Source organism: Marmota monax, unplaced genomic scaffold (assembly GCF_021218885.2).
Source record: "Marmota monax isolate L192 unplaced genomic scaffold, Marmota_monax_Labrador192_F-V1.1 WCK01_AAM20220418_F8-fsc00001, whole genome shotgun sequence".
In the NCBI taxonomy this organism is placed as follows: domain Eukaryota; kingdom Metazoa; phylum Chordata; class Mammalia; order Rodentia; family Sciuridae; genus Marmota; species Marmota monax.
Genome location: NW_026693777.1, coordinates 46,741,081 through 46,761,339, shown reverse-complemented (window position 1 = coordinate 46,761,339; position 20,259 = coordinate 46,741,081). Strand labels below are relative to the sequence as shown.

Genomic DNA, 20,259 nt, shown 5'->3' with positions numbered 1-20,259 from the left:
GGCAAGTCAGTGTGTGAGAGGCCAGGCAGGCCTGCAGGGACTGGGTCCTGTGAATCTGGCACTCAGGACAGCAGAAGTTGGACCTACCCCAGAGGTGGGAGGTGGGCATAGAGGGAGAGACAAAGGCAAAGTCAGGCCAAACTCAAGCCCCATCTTTAAGTTGCTCAGTGGACAAGATACTACCACTAAAATAGAGTAGCTGGATGCAGTGCCTGCTGACAGGTGGCTTCAGAAAGGAAGAGAAGGCTAGAGAAGGACAGTGGCTATGTGGAAGAGGATGCAGGGGTCTCCCACTCCCTTCATGCTTCAGATCCTTGGTGATCATAGCAGGACAAAAAATATTCTCAGGCTGGAAGACACCATAGAGAACAATCATTTTGACTTCCTTAGAGCCCCCTCTGTTAAAATTAGAAACTTCCTTCAGATTGTCCTAGAGCCAGTGGGGCAACAAAATTCCAGAAGAGTCCCTACTAGATTATTTCCATGCTCCCGCCTCTACTTTCACCCCTACCACCCCCACTCCCATCAGCCCAATAGGGAGTCAGTTACACCCCATACCTGGGAAGGACAAGTCATTCTGTGACCCATCACTGGGCATGGACAGTCTAGAAAGGAGCCTGGCCCTTTCCAGCTCAGCAGAGCCCAAGGCAAGGGTGCAGTACTGCTCTACTGGTCTTTTTACCAGTTTCTTGGGTGGGACCTGAACTGGACTGGTCATGTAGATGACCTTGCCCTTTTCCCCTTCTGGGACTTTTTGTTCTGCATAAAATTCCTGCTCTTGATGCCATAATACTTTCCAAAAAGTAGGGTCTAGGAAGGAGCACTCAGCTACTGGGGGCAGAGCAAAGGGAAGGGGAGAAAAGGGAGGGTCCAGAATCAGGTGTGGGATGGAGATCTTTCTGGTCAGTAAACCAGACCATTTCTCATCCCAGAAAACAGAATAAAGACCTGTCATCAGCCAGAGAAGACAAATTCCTCTGATTATCCTCAGACCAAGGACAGGATCTCTAAGCCACCCTCCTGCCCACGTGTGTGCCTCCTCCGCCACCCACCACAGCACACTCACTTACCAGGGGATCAGGGAAGGAAAATGACTGAGGCTCTGATGTTTGAGCAAAGGACACAGGGGCAGAGACGAGGACAGCCACACACATGTGATCTCTAAAATAAGATGAACTGGTGGTAGAACATCCTTTAGGGGAGCATACAGGGTGAGTGTTTCTTAGAGATAAGAGGCAAAAGATAAGGAGAAAAGGAAACCCCAAAGCCAAGGAAAGGAGACAGCTGGAATGAAGGTGAATATGACTAGCTCTGGCAAGGAAGAAACTTCAGGGGACATTGTCATCATCTTGTCACCTCCAGCCGGCACAGATCATTCTCAGCCAAACTGGGGAAAATGGTTGACTCAAGGTTTGAAGTTGTTCGCCTCTGAGCAAGAGAAATTGTTAGAGGAAGGAGGCACCCCAGTGAGACCAAGAACAATTAGGGCATATGTTGATACAATACAAAAATGTAGCCAATGACTTTTTAAAGATGAGTTATTAAGTATATTAATGAGACCATCATGAAATCCTGTAGAAGGATTTTTCTTCAACAAGAAAGAGATGGCTAGTTCTGTTTACTATATTTGTCTAAGATCTTGGTTTTTACAGACATCTGATTAATTTACAAAGCTAAAGTGTTAAAATATCAACCATTAAATATAAGATCAAGTACTCTTTACTTATTAAGTTCCATAAGGTAATATATTTAAACATTATGTGTGTTTTCATAAATTGGTAAATGGAAAAATGTTTAATATTGCTTTGTCTGTGTCTTTGCTAAAACAAGGTTACTAAGTGTTAAGATTCTATCATGTGTAATTTATATACAAAGAGTATAAGAATTTTCAGTTCGGTTTCAATTATAGTATTATAGTATCATAAAAAACATGAAAGTCTTTCATCTTATTAAAGTGGAGTAATTTGTCTAAATCAGAAATTTTATAAGAGTTGTTTCAAAATATGAATTTATAAAAAGGGTTAATGGTTAAAAAAGAGATAGAAAAAGATTCAAGATGTGGAAATATATTTTAATATAAAAGGTTAAAGGAAAAAGAAATGTTTCTAGATGAGATAATCTCTGTGTGGTAAAGTAAAAAGTTGTAAAATGCCATTTAAAAAGATTTTGAGGAAACTAGACTTACTTTAAAAGCTTGAGAAAGAAAGAAAGAAAAAAAAGGTATTTGTACATGGCAGATTGAGACAAAGTTTCTCAATGGAGTTTAAAAAAAAAAGCCTTTGGTTGAAGGACAGCCATGTAAACTAACATTGAAGCGATTTAAACAAAATCTAAGCCTCGTTTAAAAGAGTGAAGTTGTAGGTGGTGAAAAAGTACATTTAAAGTACAGTATAGATGATAATTAAAAGGCTTAAAAGGTTAAATTGAAGATGGTTAAAATGCCTTCATGATGGAGGAAAAAGGCTTAATCTTAAAGGCATTACTTTAAAAAAATGGGAAGATAACAGGATAAAAGATATTTAGATAAAGAAGATTAAAAATTTAAAGTGAAAAACTTTAAAGACAGAAGTATAGAAAGTTAAAAAGAATAAAGATAAAGAATATGTAGAAAGATAAAAAAAATGTAGGAAGACAAGAATTTTAAACCCACAAAATAGGAAGGAAAAAAAAAAAAACTAGGAGGAAAATAAGCAACTAAGGGTAAAAATACAAACCTTAGAAAAAAAAAAAAAAAAACTAGAAGATAGAAACAAGATAAAAAATGGTTGAAAATGTCAAGTAAGGTATTACACAGATAGAAAATGCAAAAAGCTAAGACAACTATTAGATACAGACATACTTATTAAAGCAAAAAGAGGGAATTGGAAAGGGGTATATATCCCCCATAGCCACAAATTTTCTCCAATTCCTATATTTGCATTTCCCATCCCTAATGATCAGATTTGCTCCTTTTAATCTAACCTGTGGCACCCTAAGCCCACTTCCCTCCTCACACACCCAGACTACAGAGAGTAGCCTCAGATTGTAGTAAGAAACTGTCCAAGGCTGAAGATTACAAGATTCAAATCTTCTGGGTCATATTGGTTTTGGTTTTAAATATTGTTTGAAAACACTAGTAACTCCCCTTCAGTTTGGGGCCTAATATGATCCCAAGACCCTTTATTGTCTTGTATCAATCAATCTTTTCCTATTTTGAATCAGAGACCCTTAGTTTATGAAAAAAGAGAGAAGATAGAGGAGGGAGAAAAGGCCCCAAAACTGGAAGAAATGAAATAGAAAGTGCTGACACATCAGCTCCCTAATTCTGTATATTTGGTAATAATTTTCATTCCATTATCCATCAATTTATTCAACAGCTAGAAACGAGCACCTACCTACCATGTACAGGACATTGTATCAATAGGGCCTAAAGATATAGACATGATCACTACATAGCTGCTATCCTTGGGGGAGCCCAGAGGATGCTGGGTTCCTCTGCTCACAACCTTGACTCTACTCCAATCTGTACTTACCCACGGGGGTCCATGGCCCAATCAAGAGGGTCCATGCAAGAGCCAGGTAGAAGCCCATGATAATAGAAATTCAGCTGTTAGAATACCTCAAACTGGAGACCCTAGAAAAAGAAAGGACAAAGAGAATGAGCCCAACTGTTCAGAGAATCAAGCCAAGGCTGCTCAGGCCCCTGTGAATCTAGAACAGGTAACAAAGAACAAGAGACTAATTTGCTCCCGAGATCCTGTCCTTGATTCAACAAATACTCATGAGCACCCACTATGTACCAGAAACTGACCCAGGCACTGGAGAATACGTGAAGAACAAAATAAAACTCTGCCTTCATGGACTTTAACTTCTGCTTAGTTGGAAAACCTTGCTTTGACCCAGCTGCCTACAGAGTGTGTGTTCCTTGGACAGAGCCTTGCTTGGGGGCTGAGAGACTGAGCTGAGGTCTCAGTGCTGCTACATGGGCTTCTGAACAAGCCACTTACCTGACTTGATCCCTGTTTTCTTCTTTCAGTTATGGGAATAAATATACCTGAACTATTTACTTCCAGCATGGTTGCCAAAATCAAATGTGAGATTAAGGTTGAATTCAAAGCAAGAAAAATGACAGGTGTTATGCAAATGTGATATAGAGTAGGCTGGATCTTGGCTCCTCTAAGAAGCCTGAAGAGGGGTACAGTGCCAGGTGCTCGTGTTTCAGGGTTGGCTTTCTGCTCTCCCCCTGCAGGCCAACAAACCACCCAGGGACAACAGGGAAACAGAGGTAGCAAGGGACTCAAGCTGAGACTCCTGAGTGGCACAAGGAATGCCTAAGGCCAGTGAGAGCCTCCTAAATGCAACCTGGAGATTGAAAGGGAGGAGGTAGGGGCTCAGGGAAAGCCCCTTCTACAACCAAACCTCAGTAGGACAGGTCATCTAGTCAGAAGAAAGAACCCAGGAAGCAACCTCATCCCCACTCCCATATCCTACAAATAGAAGAAACCTAGGCCCTGCCACAATGTAAAGGCTCAGTATTCCATCCATTCCATCTTGCAGAGTCTTCCAGAGCTGGCCTTTGATAATATATAAAGAGCTGGGCTCAGGATAGTTGGAACTGTATGGCTAGATATGCTAAGGTCACCACACTGGTCCTTCCCTAATCCAAATTGTCCTACTCCTTCCCTTCTACCATCATGTTTTCAGGCTCCTGGGCACTAAAGACTAATGTACCACTCAATTCCAAAGGGCTTGCAGTAAGTTTTCAGGCCAGGGTGTGAGGACATCCTGGAGAGAAGGGCAGGCATGCTTAAAAACTATTCTTTGTGGGTGGGTAGCCCTTAAAGATTTACACAGCAACGTGGGTGCAGTAGCTTCCCAGTAGTGGGTCAGAGCAGTTAAGCCTCAGGCGGTGGCATAATCAGGGAGAGAACACAGGCCTGCCTGGTTCTTATCCCACATGGCCACTCTTCCTAGAGTGGTAACCCTGGTGGCCCTGAGATCAGAGGAAGATGAGCTAAGGTTATAGGGATTCCAAACTAGTCCCAAGAGAGGGGCTAGGGGGAAAGCTTGGACCCTCAGAGCCCAAAGTTCCCTCCCTGGTATGATGTGCTGGTGCCAGGAAGGAGATTCTCAAAGCTCAAGCAAACTAGGCCACCCAACATTCCAAGGTCCAGAAGAACCCTGTCTCTCAAAACTCTGGTAGGGCAGAGGACAAGGCCTAACAGGGTCCATTTTCGCATTAGGATAAGATTGGAAGGCGCAGTGAGGCAAGAATTCCCTTTCCCTCAAAAACATAGCAAGATGGGGCTCCCTCCCTCTACGCCCTGCCCTTGGAGTTCCCTCCCTCGGAGCCACCGGGCCACGGGCTGGAGAAGTCCTCCTGGATCTGACCTTGGCCTTGTCGTACCCCGACCCTTGGACTGTGGATTGGCTCCGTCCTGGCTCCCAGCTGGGCCAGCGAAACGCGCTGCGCTCTCGACTGGCTGCCTCTCCGGCTCTGAGCTGGGGCGGGCGGGGCTGGGGGGTGAAGAGGGGACGCGTCCTGGCGCTGAGGCGGGGCGGGGCGAAGTGGGGCGGGATAGAAGCCGGCGAGCTGGGACCAGCCAAAGTGCTCCGCCGGGACACGGGCGCTCGAGGTGAGAAAGCGTGGGTTCGCTGGGCTCAGGTGGGGGATGTCCTGTTGGTGCCCAGGGCTCGACTAGTGTGGCCCTGTGGGCGGAAAAGGGCATGTCTGCCTCTACGATTCGGATGGGGCTGAGGGTGGAAGACGGAGAGGGTGCGGGGCGGGCGGTGGCTGAGCCCCTACCTCCTCCCTTCCAATCTCCAGTTGCCTTTAGGAGGTTCTCACTGGCCCCAGATTCTTTCCACACCGTCAGGTCTGGGTATCAGCCAATGCCCATCCACAGATCAGGTCAAGCGTTAAAAGGAAAGCACGACCCAGGCTAAAACTCTCTAAGTTTCTGCTACAACACCTTGCCCCATAGTTTGGGGTGTGATCTCTGGGGGGGTCTTACTGGGTGCGAGCCGCATCCCATCAGAGCCAGAACTGCATCTGTAGGTTTGCGGAGGTGCTGACCTGGGTGCCTGGGATGGGGACAGGGAAGTGGTAGAGAAGGAAGGGTTGTAGGATGGCTGCGGAGGGGACATACCCTGGGAGAGCACAGTCCTAGCGCGCCGGTCCCTCCCTCTCGAGGCCGGGTGGGAGGCAACAATGCAAAGCCTCGGGCGCGGTCTGAGAAGTTTGGGAATGACTTGAGGTAGAGGGCGGGGAAACACTCGGTGGTTTGTCCGGCCACAACTTGGTCTTTAATTGAGTTAGGAAAGGAGTGGGGGCTGGAGGACAGTCACGGCGGGAGAAAGGCGCTTTTGGTGACAGAACGTCTGGATCAGGTTTCTCCCTACTCTTACCCCCGGGAGCACAGCGTGTGAGGTTCCACAGGAAGAGGTGAGCGACACGCAATGCCACGCACGCGCTATTTGGAAGAGGAGAAGGCAGGGAACCGTGGTCGGAGAGTGGGTGGGAAGTATGTGGCAGCTGAGGTCTATGCAGTCCGGGTGGGTTCAGAGGTCTTGAAGTGCTGCTCCCTCACCCTCCCCTAGGGGCGCAATTCTCGAGTCCACCCAAACCAAATTCACATTAAGTGGGGTTGTTTTTATTTTTTAATTTTTTAAAATGTGGTGCTGAGGATTGAATCCAGTGCCTCACACGTGCTAGGCAAGCGCTCTACCACTGAGGCACAACCCATCCCTCAAGTGGGGGTTCTTAAAGGAGAAAGTCTGCTAAGAAATTAAGGCAAGGAAAACCTCACAGGATCACGAAAGTCACAAAGTTTACAGATACTGAATCACTGTCCTCTCTAAACTGGAGTCTGGGTAGGTTGGGTGCATGATTCCCCATCCCTGAGTTTCTTAACACATCAGCCTTTTCTGGGGAATCTTCCCAATCCACTTTTCAGATCTTGTTCTATTTCTCCACCTAATGTCTCCTTTAGTGCAACAACAACAACAACAACACACACACACACACACACACACACACCTTTCTTCAGAGAAAAGACAGGACAGGAACTCCTGACAGGTCCCCTTAGCCAGCCAGAGCTGGTGTCTGTCTCAACCAGAGACATAAATCATCACATTCCAGGAGCTATGCATTGCCAATCAGGTCTCTTGGCAACTTCAGGCATGTCATTCACTCCTCCTTTTTAGGGGATTAGTAGTTCTTACTCTATGAATTCCCAGCAGGGACAAGACTTCAGGAAGAAGTCCCATCAAACTCCAAGAAAGGTCACAGAGCAGTAACAGAGCACATGACTTTGAATGATGAAAACTGGAGCAGACTAGACTGATTTTCTTCATGAGTGTAACTTTATCTTGTACCCACCCGTCATACACAGACCAAAACCCCACTTCACCCTGTGGTAGGTAAGGACTGGATAACTGCATCTGCAATACAGCTGAGCATGAGGAAAGACTTTAGTACCTAAGGGGAGTACAGGAAAAGAGAATGGTGCCTCTCTCATGCAAAGTGCACTAATTGGCCCATCCAAAAGTGAGAAAGTATCCCAATTTTATCACAGGGACCACTAATGGAATAACATAGAAGTCTGTGTTACTGAACATGTCAGTGTTTGGGTGCCTCCTTCTTGTGTCTGTGTCTCTGTTTATATAAAGGTGTAGGTGTGTGTTTGACTGTATCTTATGTCTGCTTATTTATATCAATACACACTATGGCTATATAGCAATCATGGTGGCGAGCTAGGGGAGAAGTGGGAGATTTTGCCAGAATAGAATCAATTCTATTGGCAGACTCTACTTGTCAGTCAGGGAGAAAGATGGTCCCAAGGGAATCTCAAACTTTGTAAGAAAAGCAGGATTTCTGGGTGTAGAGACTTCTCATTTCAGTCCTACCTCTTCACATAGGAGCCCTGTTAACTTAATAAAGAAACTCAAATTAGGATTGGAGTCATGAAATCTTAACTTTAAACTGAGCTATCTAAATTAAGGAAGACCAGAACCAGAAGAGATTAAGCAAGACAAATTTTATTCACCAACTGTCTTTTTGCTTTAGTCATCTTTAATAGGTATTTTGGAGAACTGGAAATAAATTAACAATGCCTTTCTGTACTTTAGGTATAGAAAACCTTTTGTTATTGTTTCTTTGAAGCATCATGTTAAGAGAGATGAGCCATTCTTGTAAAATATTTATAACATCTCATTAAAATAAATGCAGGAATAATACTAATAAGCACCCCTGACCAAAATGCATTATATTATTTATTATTTGCTTATATTGCAAATATTTGTTTTTGACCTTCCAATATATAACATGAATTCCTTGCTGTCAATAACCTTGTTTTATCTGCCTATCTTGTTAACCAAGATATTCTACATTTTATAGCCCTTCCTCCTATATCCTTTCATAAAAAATATAATGTTTTCATCTAGGTGATATAAATAAATTATTTATAGGTGATATAAATAAAAAATTCTCAGACCCATAAACATCTCCTTCAAAATAAAAGTTCCTATCACATATTTCACAAAACAACTTAATCCACAAATTCTTAATCACTCATCTTCAGCTAGTATCTTTCAGATTCAATTAAACATGAACACTTACGCTTGGGTCTTCACTAGTTTGGGAGATGCCAACTATTAGAAGAGATTTTGTGAAAAATTTTTGAAATCACTAAAAATTGAGAGTTAGTGAAATCCCTTCTTGCCAGCCCTTAGTTCTGCATTGGTGATAATGTGGACTGAGTATAGTGTAATGACAGAGCATAGCTCCCCCTTGTGTAAGAAACCAGAAGAGGTCTGTGAGAAGAACTCATTCATATTCATTCTTTTGATCCAGAGCCTGATTAGTATATGCTACATGCAGGAAAGATGCAAAGATGGAAAGATTAAGTCCCTGCCCTCAAGGAAATTGAGTCTAATGGGGAGACATTATTCAAACAATTAGGGTACACTGTAATTATTGTGATCATGGAGATAGGCTCAAAATGCACTCAGAATGTTAGAATAGGGAACATCCACATAGGCCCAGTGGCATCAGAGGAAACTTCACAGAAGAGATAAAACAAGCTGAGACTTGACATGTGCCAGGTGTTTGCCAAGGGAGTGAGAGCATTCTGGGCAGAGGAAATAGCATATACAAAGGCAAGAAGCTTGAAAGAGAATGTCAGATCCGGGGAGAGGTGAACAGTTCAAAGTGGCTATAGAATAAGTCGGGCAAAGAATGGAAATGGAGATAAGATGGGTGTGGATTTGTGGGGGGTGACAACCAGATCACAGGGTACTTTCTATTGGACAGTTAGAAGATTAGAATTTACCCAGAGAAGAGAAGAAAAATAATTATTATATTTATTTATTAGAAAAAAATATTCTGGTACCAGGGAGAGGACATGACTAAATTAGGACAGAGGCAGTAGGGAAGGAAATATGTGGATGTTTCAGGAACTATTTAGAAAGTAAGAGAGTCCTGGTTCTAGCTTATTTGATTAATGAATGGTGATGCTGCCAAAGAAAATGAGTAACACTCAGGTAGACATGGTGCCTTCCATTTGGGACCTGTTAAATTTGAGGCAGCAAAGAAACATCCAAGTGAAAATACCCAAGAGGACCAAGACAGAATCCTGGGGAGCATAAACATTTAATAGGGAGGAAGAACTAGCAGAGGAGCCAAGAGGGATGGCCAAAGACAGGAGGCCAAGGAGAACATGGTGTCATAGAGATCCAAGGAGTAAAAGTATGAAGAAAGAGAATGTGTTCTGCAGAGTCAAATACCACAGAAAGTTCAAGAAGGATAAAAAGTGAGAATTTCCCTTTGAGTTTATCACTTAGTAACTTAATGGAAAAGGCAAGGATGATAAAAACATTGAAATAGGTTGAAGAGCTAAGGCAGTGGATATACCACCATATACCATTCTTTCAAAAAGCCTGCTGTGAAAGGAATAACAGTAGCTTGAGGGAACCCAGAAGCACAAGAGAGAAGGTTTCTTTGTCGTTGTTGTTGTTTTCTTAAAATGGAAGAAATTTGAGCATATCTTTGAAAGAAGTAGCTGGCAGAGATAAAAAATTAGAAAGTTATGAAGGGGAGAGGGAATAATTGATGATCAAGGTGGTGGAGAAAGCAAGCAGGAGTGGGGAGAGCCCAGAAGGGTGGATTTGCAGAAATGGAGAGAAAAGTAACACCTACTCCTGTGGGATGGGAGAGTTGAACATTTAAGAAAAAAGCAAAAACTTTATGTTAAGACTGAGACTCAGAGCTTGTATGACTTGCTCAAAAGATAGGATTAAATGTTAAAGCTGGGGCTGGGGTTGTAGCTCAGTGGTAGAGTGTTTGCCTAGCAAATGTGGGTTTGATCCTCAGCACCACATAAAAATAAATAAAATACAGTTTTTTCTTTCTTTCTTCTTCTTCTTCTTTTTTTTTTAGGTTAAAGCTGTCTGTCCCTCATTTTTTCCTGGACAACATACAATCCCCTCAGACTGCACAAGGAGGTAACCAGCTTAGGAAAGGGGTAGGTTGAGAGCTGGAGTGTATTTATTGTAAGAGAATCCCAACAGTACAACTAGAAGGAATCTGAAGTTCATCATATCCAGTTGCAGATGAGAAACCTTCAGACTAGCGAGATCATCCCCTGCCTACTGTTAAGCTATTAGTGAGTAAAGAACTGAAACTGAACTCTGAAATAATTCCAGTCCAGGATTCTTTCCAAGAAAAATTGGAGAAAGAGATAAAGGGAGTAATAAAAATGTCCTAATCCAGAAATTTATTTGTTATCAACACTAATCTTAACACTTTACATACACAATCTTGTTCTCATAATGACCCTGTGAAGTATATGTTATTATCTCCATTTTTCAGCAAAACCAGATCTCTGTAGAGGTCAAGAAGTTGCAAGACGCAGAGGCAGAGGCAGAATTCAAACTGTTTGAAGCTGCTTGACTCCAATGCTTATTCTTTTCACCATATCACTAAATAAGATAGTGCATGGCAGACTAAGTTACAGAGTCTCCTGAGCAAATTGAGACCGCAATACAGATCACAGCAAAGTGAGCAGAAGTTGGATTTATAATTCTAAGATGTTCCACACACACACACATTTTGACATCTCTGAAATTGAGGTGTGTCTTACCAACCATGGCAATCATGGTTTAATTGGCAGTACTTTTTTTTTCTTTTTTTGTGGTACATAAACTATTAATGTATCTTGCATCCAGTTCTGTCTGAGACCTAAACACATTAGGCTCAGGTGCCATTTCCCCAATATCCTTAAAGAGACAATCTGGAGTTAAACAAGTTCTGAGATCAGGGAACAGGCAGAGAAATCCAAAGCCAGATCTTGAGCTGAAATGGCCTGGGAATTTGAATTGAAGAGAAGGCTCAATGTTGATGACAAATGGAATAGAAGGACGTGTGGGCCCAGCACTGTGCCTGGTAGAGCACAGATGCCCTTTTGGTGCTTATTCAGGTGGACTCAAGCTCAATTGTTCTGGAGTCACCACAACAGGAGCCAGGATGCTTGAGAAAGCTGGATAGAATGATGTGGACAGTGCAAGGTCTGAGAATCAGTCCTTTGCTATACATGTAGCAGAACTGTTTGGCCTTTGTTCCTTTGGGGTCCAAAGCAAATCTTTTTTTTTTTCTTTTTTGTAATCTGTATCATCTTTTACCCTTATGCCATCACTTGATAGTAAATATGGCTCTTTTTATGCTCTGTGATCTTTAAGCTTGTGCTAGAGGCCTGAGGGAAATAAAGGAGAATTATATTTCTTAAGACAGTCCCAGAAGAAATAGAGAAGCCTCAAGAGTAATGGTGACATTGATTTAGGGGACCAAGGGATTAGGAAGGCAGCATGGGGCAGCAGAGACTGATTGCCAGTGGCCTAATTCTGTCACAGCCAAAAGATGGGGAGATGGATGGCTGAGGGGTAATAGAATGTCAGTACATGGTGGAGACTGCTAAGGCACTAAAAGGTAACCTTGAAAGAAGAGAGATCTGATCTGGTTTATTCCTTGCTTCATCTCCAGCATCAAGAATAATGCTGGTACATAGAGAGCACTCAGTAAATGTCCACTGTTTTTGTACAGCATTGGCTTCTCCACTAACCCCCACCACAATGGCTGTGTTTGGACACGTATTCCCCTTCTATGCTGACCCCAAGCCAACCTTCCCAATGGACACCGCCCTGGCAGTCATCATCACTATCTTTCTGACTGCACTAGTCACCTTTATCATCATCCTGCCTGGCATTCGGGGCAAGACGGTAAGAAAAAATTACAGACCTGGAGACCCTGCCCCAGAGAGACCTCACCTTCAGAATAAGGGATCCAGAGGGTCAAAATCCAGACTCAGACCTATTATGTATCAGATGCTCTGGTCCCAATTGACCAAGTGGCCTCAGTTGTAGAATCCCTGCCCTCCCCAAGTGTGCACAGAGGAAGGGTGGACTTGGAAGGAGGGCACTGCTTACTAAACCCACCCACCCTGTGACTCAGAGGCTGTTCTGGCTGCTGCGGGTGGTGACCAGCTTATTCATCGGGGCTGTGATCCTGGGTGAGTGCCAAGGACCGCTGACTTGGGCAGCTGCCTTCATCCTGTGAAGTGCCCTTAGCAGCCTGCTTCTCCTCTCCTTGTTTCTCCACAGAGGCCTCCAGACCCTGCCCACACCCCCTCTCTCACCATGGCCTCATCCCCTTAATCTTCCTCTTACCCTTGCCCACTGAGGTGCCAGCCAGGAAACCCTGCAGGATGTGTGTCCTCAACTTTTTTTTTCCCAGTTATAATGAACATAGGCAGAAAGCCTCAAGGGACAGGTCCAAAGAAAACAGGGGAGGGCTGCTTGCTTACCTTTGGTGATTAGGCAAAAAGTTTCTATGTTAAAGTTATCTGTGTCTGCCTGTCATGGTTTAGGTTAATGCTTCCTCCTTCCGCTGCCTGAGTAACTGTCTTTAAATGCAGGTGGGGAAGAGCAGAATTTGAGCAAGGGAAGTCTTAGATTCTGACCCATTTATTTTCTGACCCACTTATTCATCCTACATCAGTGGTTGGCAGGCTAACTATGAACCAGATCCCAGGCTAGTTAATAGGCATACAACTGTGACCAATAGAGACATGTAGCTCTCGTTTTGATGAACCCAATAATGCCCAGACTTCCCTGAGTTTTCATATATCCAACTCCCCAACCCCAGCTGTGACTTTCAGTTCTGAGTGGTCTGTAGGCCAGGTCAGCACCAACATAACATACAAAGCCTTCAGTCCCGAGTGGATCAGCGCTGACATTGGGCTGCAAGTCGGGCTAGGAGGAGTCAACATCACACTCACAGGTGAGGGAGGGCTCTTACATGGGAAGGAGGGAGAAGGATATGCTCTGTACCTTTGACATGGATCTATTTTGGTATGGTCCAAAGAACTATAGCATGCCTGGCACAGGGTTTAGGAGGGTATTGGGTGCTGGGGTATGGTGGATTCAGAGCTGACTTCTCTCGGTTGAGATCAGCTCCTGTGGCCTTCTGCCAAGTGAGGGTGAGCTGCACACAGCTGCACACACCCAGGCAAGTTCCCTACTTGAGATCTTGAGTCCCTGCTGAGCACAGCTGCCTTATTCCATAGGGACCCCAGTGCAGCAACTGAATGAGACCATCAATTATAATGAGAAGTTCACCTGGCGCTTGGGTGAGAACTATGCTGAGGAGTATGCAAAGGCACTGGAGAGGGGGCTGCCAGATCCTGTGCTCTACCTTGCTGAGAAGTTCACTCCTCGCAGCCCATGTGGCCTGTACCACCGGTACCGCCTGGCAGGACACTATGCTTCAGCCATGCTGTGGTGAGCATGGGAAGGGGATGGGATGGGGTCCCTACTGGCTTAGTAGGGACCCAGAAATAAGGTTTCTACCCATCTCTTCTCCATTCATATCCCACATGGGATGGGCTGACTTCTGTCACCCTGGTGCCTGGTTGGGAAACTCATGGGCAGGAATTCCTGCTTCACATATTTGGGGTATCTTTGGGTCCCTTGGCCTCCACCTTGTTCCCTCCGGCCTTGCCACCAAGTGGAGGTACCTGAGCCAGTCTTCAGTGGGTCCTGGCTTTCCAGGGTGGCATTCCTCTGCTGGCTACTGACCAATGTGATGCTGTCCATGCCTGTGCTGGTATATGGTGGGCACATGCTGCTGGCCACAGGCATCTTCCAGCTGTTGGCCCTGCTCTTCTTCTCTACGGTCACATCACTCACCCCACCTTGTCCCATGCACCTGGGCACTGCTGTGCTGCATACTCACCACGGGCCTGCATTCTGGATCACACTGACCACAGGTAAGACTCCCCACCCCAAGACAGACAGTGAAGGGCCCAGGAGGGAGCCAGGGACCATAATGTTGATGGATTTGAGGGTCCTTTTCTAGGGGCCAAGATGCTCTTGCCCTCTTTAATTCTTATCCCTATTATATCTCTCATCTCTTGCGTTGCTTTCCTCAATGCCACTTCCTCTCCCTCCTTACATATGCTCCCTTCCCTGTATCTTCTGTATCTGTCATGTTGCTCATCCCCTAACTCTCTCTCTCTCTTTTGCAAATCTTCCAACCACCCTCTACTTTTCCCCAAACACACTTTTCTATGTCCCCAATCTTAGAATACTTGTATGTCCCTGTTTCACACAACCCTAAATTGTTCTGTCATGCAGTTTTATTTCCTCCTGTCTCTTCTCTCTCTCTCTCTCTCTCTCTCTCTCTCTCTCTCTCTCTCTCTCTCTATCTCTCTCTATCTCTCTCTCTCCTTCTTGGAATACAACTAAAAGAGCACTGGACTTGGAGTCTGGAAAGTCAGGACAACAGACTCACAATATCCATAAGACCCTAAGCCATGTAACCCCTGTGAGCCCACGTTGCCCTTAAGGAGGGCTCTGGGCCTCTTTCGAGTTGTTTGATGTTTCTGGGAGAAGATGTCCTTGGGAGGGTGTTACTAGCACTAAGGCAAGACATCTGTTGCTCTCACCCTCAGGACTGCTGTGTGTGCTGCTGGGCCTGGTCATGGCAGTGGCTCACAGGATGCAGCCCCACAGGCTGAAGGTTTTCTTCAACCAGAGTGCAGAGGAGGACCATATGCTGGAGTGGAGTCCTGAGGAAGGAGGGCTCCTGAGCCCCCGATACAGGTCCATGGCAGAGAGTCCTGAGCCCCAGGACATTCCTCTGTCAGAGGCTTCCTCTGAGGCATGCTGTAAGGAGGAGCACCCTGAAGAGACTAACTGTGCCTTATAAGTCTCCTCTTCCCTGGGGGCCACCTGGATTTCCAACCTGGCTCCAGACCTCATTGGTGCCCCACAAAATCACAGAACTGTTGTCAGGGTGGGTTCTGTCAGGTCCCCAGCTCCCATCTGCAGGTGGAGTGGGAAAGGATGCCTGTACCTATTGATTTTTTAAAAAAAATGAAACAAAAAAGTCTTAAGGTGCTGAAGAGATGTTGGGCCCATAAACACTATTGCCATGTAAGACCAATCAGGGGCAGCTCCTATTTCTGCTCAGCCTTTCCTGGATGATTTGCCTCGTGAAGGTGCCATTAATTGCAACCCAACGTCACTCATAAGGAATGTGTGGGGAGGGACAGGAGTTATAGTGTCATTCTCCTAGGGACCCCTTCACTCTTGGTTCCTCTTTTTTTTTTTCTGGGCCCCCTTTGTTCTTCTTTTACTTTCCTGGCTTGTGTGGCCCCTTGATCTGTATTGGAAAGAAGAGGCCAAACATCTTATCCCACTTCTAATATTAACCAGCTGTGCCACTTTCTTTTTGAGCTTCAGTTCTCAAATATGCTAAGTGAGATTGTAGGGTTTACCAAGGACCTTAAAAAAAACAGTCCCAGGGGACTGGGGTTGTGGCTTCGTGTGAGGTGCTGGGTTAGATTCTCAGCACCACATAAAAATAAATAAATAAAATAAAGGTATTGTGTCCTACTACAACTAAAAGTAAAAAATAAAAATTAAAAAAAAAAAAAAAAAAAAAACAGTCCCAGGATTTATATTTTTTGCTTTGCTGGCACTTACTTTGGCCCTCAGATACTACCCCAAAAGAAATCAATGGTAAGAGTTAGTGAAGAAACTCCAAACTCCTATTCCCTCCCAGTCTAGGTGGGAAGCAAAGGGGATTCCAGGTAGGAGCATGACCTGCCTAATTACTCAGACCTACCCACCCACCTTGGGCGGCTCAGGACAACGCTGGTGCAGGTCGGTTCCCGTTCGGCCTGCACTAGAGGGCGCCCCTCTCCCAAAGCCTAGCCTGGGTTACTGTGGTTTCTCCAGCTGGAGAGAATCCGGTTTCGCAGCAACTCAGAATGCACAGTACTAAGCTGTCTCCAGCCCAGCAAAGCCTCCTGAGGGCTTGTTCTCTAAGAGCACAGAGAAATCATGCAAATTAGTGAAGAAAGAGGTTTTTTTTTCTTTTCTTTTCTTAAAAAACAGTTTATTTACAGCTCATTCGGAGACTTCTTTCCTCGTGCGTGCGGCATGTCCAAGGCCGCTCTTCTTTCTCGGCACCACAGCTCAAGTCCCACACCCGGTGGGCACTACCCCCGCCCCCTCCCCCCCGCAAGGTGCCAAGGTGGGTTAGGAGTCTGGAGTCGAGTTCCTTTTATAGATTAGTAGTGATACTTAAGTTTGGGGCCCCGAACTGCTTGTGCAGTGGATTGTTGAGGACGAGAGGTGAGCGCCTTTTCTCCTGTCCACTGCAGTCCCTGACGCTTTGGTCCAGAAAGATGCGAAGAGCGTTGGGCCCAGCGTAGTGGAGAATCACCACCGCCCCTCCGAGGAGGAGGCACAGGATGCCTGCAAGATGCAGACGCGGGGGGAGGGGATGGTGGGGGGGATGGTCAGTGCTCCAGGCCAGAACTGGCCGCCTCAGTCCATCTTTGGGGGCCCAACCGTTGAGCTGCAAACACAAACGCGCGCGCGAGCGCACACACACACACACACACACACACATACTCACACTCACACATTCACATTTACAACCGCAGGAAGACTTCTAATACGGATTACACAATTCAGGGGTTCTCATGCAAGATACTGAACTCTTCATTCCCTATTCTCATCTATAAAATAGCCATAACAGTGCCTGTCTCTGAGAACCACTCGGAGGAGCAAATTACATAATACCTGTGAACTCATTTTGTAAACTGGAAAGCACCACCCAGCATCAATCTGGTCCAACTCCCAGTCGCCCTGCGCAGTTCCCCTTAATTCTCACCGGTTGCCAGCGTGACCCAAAAGGCGGCGCCATAGTGAGGCATAAGCGTAGAGGAGCCCAGGCGGAACCGGCAGAGTGGCACGCTGGAGACCGAAGCGAAGGCGAAGATAGCGAAGAGCGTGAAGGCGCCGGTGGTCAGAAGCGCCAGACCTCCGTAAAGTGGGGCAGGCATGGAGAGCAACACGTTGGAGAGGATCCAGAAGCAGAACGCTACCCTGCAGGGGAGCAGGGAGGCCAGGCAGTGAGCGGGATTTTCCTTGTGCCCCGCGTCGGAGGGAAAGCTCGGGCCCTGGAAGGCAGAGTTGCGGGGAATCCCCGGGATAGGGCGGGTTCCCAAGCTCTGGGCCTTGGCTGAGCCTCTCCACATTCTCACGGTTTGTGCGGACCCGAAGAGTTTCTGATTCGCAAGGCTGTATCTCCAGTTCCGAACATGCCTTGGAGGCCTCCATCCTTCTCTTCGCGTGCACCCCCACCTCACCCCACCTCGCCCTACTCACTACTTTAGTTCCAGCGCTCACCAGAGCGTAGCTGCAGCATAGTGTCCTGCCAGGTGGTACTGGTGGTACAGTCCGCAAGGGCTGCTCGGTGTAAACTTCTCCGCCAGGTATAGCACTGGGTCTGGCAGCCCCTTCTCCAGCGCGTCCACGTACTCCTTGGTGTAGTCTTCGTCCAGACGCCAGGTGAACTGCTCATTGTAGTCAATGGTCTCATTTAGCTGCTGCACTGGGGTCCCTGTGGGAAGCAGTAGGGTTATGGGAATGTGTAAGACCAGGAACCAGGAAACTAAAAGATTCAGATAGGGAAGTAGGGGCGGGGCGCCTGTGGCTGGTAGAAATGGGTTTAGGATGGTTGGGAAAATTCAAACCCATGAAGACCAATTGCTTTCCCAGCCTGAGAGACGTTGAGACGTCCTTCCATCTACCCCTGGCACACACCCCCAACCATGGTTATCTCCCAGCCCCAACAGTTCACTTTGCCCCAGCCTCTTCACCTGTGAGTGTAATATTAATGCCCACGAGGCCCACGTGCAGACCAACATGGGCTTGAACACGGGCCACACTGAAGGCTTTGTAGGATGTGTTGGTCCAGACTCTACCAACGAACCATTCTCCACTGAAGTGCACAGCTGTGGGGAGACAGGGTAGGGGAGGGAAAAGCTGAAAAGAGGAAATAGGAGAGGCGATGGGAGGTGAGACTCTGCAGACTGTGGGTCAAGAGGTCTAATGGGGTTGCATGGTGAGGGCAAAAGAGTGGGCATTAGAAAGAGCTGGAAAATGGGAAGAGGGAGCAAAAAACCAACCCATTCCCCATTTTCCCAGATGCCCTCTGCCCACCTCCTTCCTTACACCAGTTTCTCCCCTCATGGGCTGCACCACACACTCACCCACAATTTCTGCACCTATGAACAGACTGAGAAGAACTCTCACCAACCAGAACCAGCGCTGCAGAAACAGACATTCAGGTCAGGCTTGGGCACTACTGGGAAGCGTGCTGGGCCCCTTCGGCTGTGGCTCTCAACACACTACCTTACCAATCCCCAGGACCTCCCTTGACCTCACTCCACCTTAATCTTAATTACATTCTTGACCTTTTGAGGTTGATGTCAAACATGCCTTTCCTTCAAGTCCCTCTGGGCCACTGATACTTCTGATGTTTTTTGGCCATATGCTTCCACCTCCCCAGCTCCATTTCCGGGTCCAACTTGCCCCACACTCTTCAGTCACCTTCACTCCCCTAGCTCTCTGGAGTCTGGTCCCTGCCCACTTCCTACTCCAATCACTGCATGGTAAGGCTCAGTGAGTCCAGAAGTACTAGGCAGGCAGGGGTCACCTCTTCCAGAAGTGGGAGGCCCCAGGGCATAGAGGCCAAGTAGAGGAGGTGGAAATAAAGATATTCCTAGGTCTGCCAGTTCCCTGAGAAACCACCAAAGATCCAGACAAAGAAAGACTGGGACCTTCTAGACTTGGAAAAATGTACAACCTGGGTTCTGGGGGAGGGAAGAGACTAAGGAAATACCCCCAGAATGCTACAAATTGGAATCCTGTGTAGTATCTTCTGAGTCTTTAGGATGAGGCACCCATGCACATACATCTTAACCCAACATAAAGGAGAAACAACAGTCTGAGCTACTAGTGTTTGTCCTTTTGGCCCAAACATCATCACCCAGAGGACAGGATAGGAGTGCAGCTGCTGTCCAAGAAGAGGTAGGAGTCCCTGGGAGACTGTGAAGCCTACAATCAACTCTAGGATTAACACACTGGGTGCCCGTTCTCTGCAGTACCCTTCCAAATGATCTTGCTGGAGTCCTTTTCCAGGATGTCTTGGACAGGGAACTCTCTCTTTCTTGAGAAGCGCTGCACCAGACTTTTGAATTTGCTCCACCTGACCTTCAGCTTGACTATTCTTAGAAACCCCTTTACAATTCTACCTGTCCTCTGTCTCCAAGAGAAATGATGCCCACGACAGACCCCCACCTCAACCCCTGACCCGAGCTTCCAGCATCTATTTACCGAGTGGCCACGGATCCCAGGCAAGATGAGCAGGAAGCTGGCGGCCAAGGCCAAGAATACTAGAATGACTATGAGCAGCGGGACGCTGAAGCCGGCGGCATGCCGCGGCTGGGGGTAAAAAGGCAGTACATCGTTCCACAAAGTCATCTTGCTAGCGGATCCAGAACTTCACGCCGGCAGGTGGGCAGGAGAGCTCGGATTACCCCAGAGAAGGAGGGTCAGGTCTGAGCTCCGTGCTCGCCTCTAAGGAAGTACTGAGGCAGGCTGTCCTGAAGCGCCCATGGGTTATCCAGCGAGCGGAATTATTTCCCACAGGCAAGTTATTTTCCTGGCTCTGTGGTGTTCTCGCTGTGCTTGGAAGTCGAGCAGCACCTAGACCCCTTTTATAGGGGCGTGGGCAGGATGCAGCGTAGCCAGCCTGGCAGCAGGGTCCTTGCGGGAAGAGGTCATGCAAATGAGAGGGGCGGAGGTCATTATGCAAATTATGCGAGCCCCTCCTCTACAACTGGAGGGCGAGCCCCAGGTCTAGAT

At 46.6% G+C, this 20,259-nt stretch overlaps 3 protein-coding genes across 12 annotated transcripts in view; 1 reads left to right on the top strand and 2 right to left on the bottom strand.

The window, feature by feature from the left end:
- Duox1 (dual oxidase 1) overlaps nucleotides 1-5,494 on the bottom strand; it is a 35,114-nt gene extending 29,620 nt beyond the window's left edge. The window contains exons 1-2 of the mRNA XM_046461534.2: nucleotides 5,371-5,494; nucleotides 3,513-3,613 (exon numbers count right to left, since the gene is read on the bottom strand). Coding sequence (XP_046317490.1) covers nucleotides 3,513-3,570 — 58 coding nt within the window. The 5' untranslated portion in view covers nucleotides 3,571-3,613; nucleotides 5,371-5,494. The remainder of the gene's footprint in view (nucleotides 1-3,512; nucleotides 3,614-5,370) is intronic.
- Nucleotides 5,495-5,515: 21 nt separating this feature from the next.
- On the top strand, nucleotides 5,516-15,943 carry Duoxa1 (dual oxidase maturation factor 1). 10 transcript variants are annotated; one of them, XM_058584768.1, is made up of 9 exons: nucleotides 5,583-5,615; nucleotides 6,299-6,424; nucleotides 10,418-10,482; nucleotides 12,077-12,252; nucleotides 12,485-12,542; nucleotides 13,178-13,312; nucleotides 13,599-13,812; nucleotides 14,083-14,300; nucleotides 14,985-15,940. In XM_058584768.1, exons 4-9 carry the CDS (start codon nucleotides 12,106-12,108, stop codon nucleotides 15,239-15,241), a joined length of 1,029 nt encoding a protein of 342 aa, XP_058440751.1. In that variant the 5' UTR covers nucleotides 5,583-5,615; nucleotides 6,299-6,424; nucleotides 10,418-10,482; nucleotides 12,077-12,105; the 3' UTR covers nucleotides 15,242-15,940. The 10 variants fall into 10 exon arrangements, with proteins under 10 accessions (XP_046317876.1, XP_046317870.1, XP_046317873.1 ...); XM_058584765.1 differs by having other exon boundaries at nucleotides 5,585-5,615; nucleotides 10,418-10,502; XM_046461914.2 differs by lacking the exon at nucleotides 6,299-6,424 and having other exon boundaries at nucleotides 5,541-5,615; nucleotides 10,418-10,502.
- Nucleotides 15,944-16,575: 632 nt separating this feature from the next.
- Duoxa2 (dual oxidase maturation factor 2) lies at nucleotides 16,576-20,093 on the bottom strand. The gene is made up of 6 exons (XM_046461922.2): nucleotides 19,729-20,093; nucleotides 18,603-18,660; nucleotides 18,210-18,344; nucleotides 17,737-17,950; nucleotides 17,219-17,433; nucleotides 16,576-16,797 (listed from the first exon to the last, which is right to left on the bottom strand). The coding sequence occupies exons 1-6, from the start codon at nucleotides 19,873-19,875 to the stop codon at nucleotides 16,604-16,606; spliced, it is 963 nt and encodes a 320-aa protein (XP_046317878.1). The 5' UTR covers nucleotides 19,876-20,093; the 3' UTR covers nucleotides 16,576-16,603.
- Between the last annotated feature and the right edge of the window lie 166 nt (nucleotides 20,094-20,259).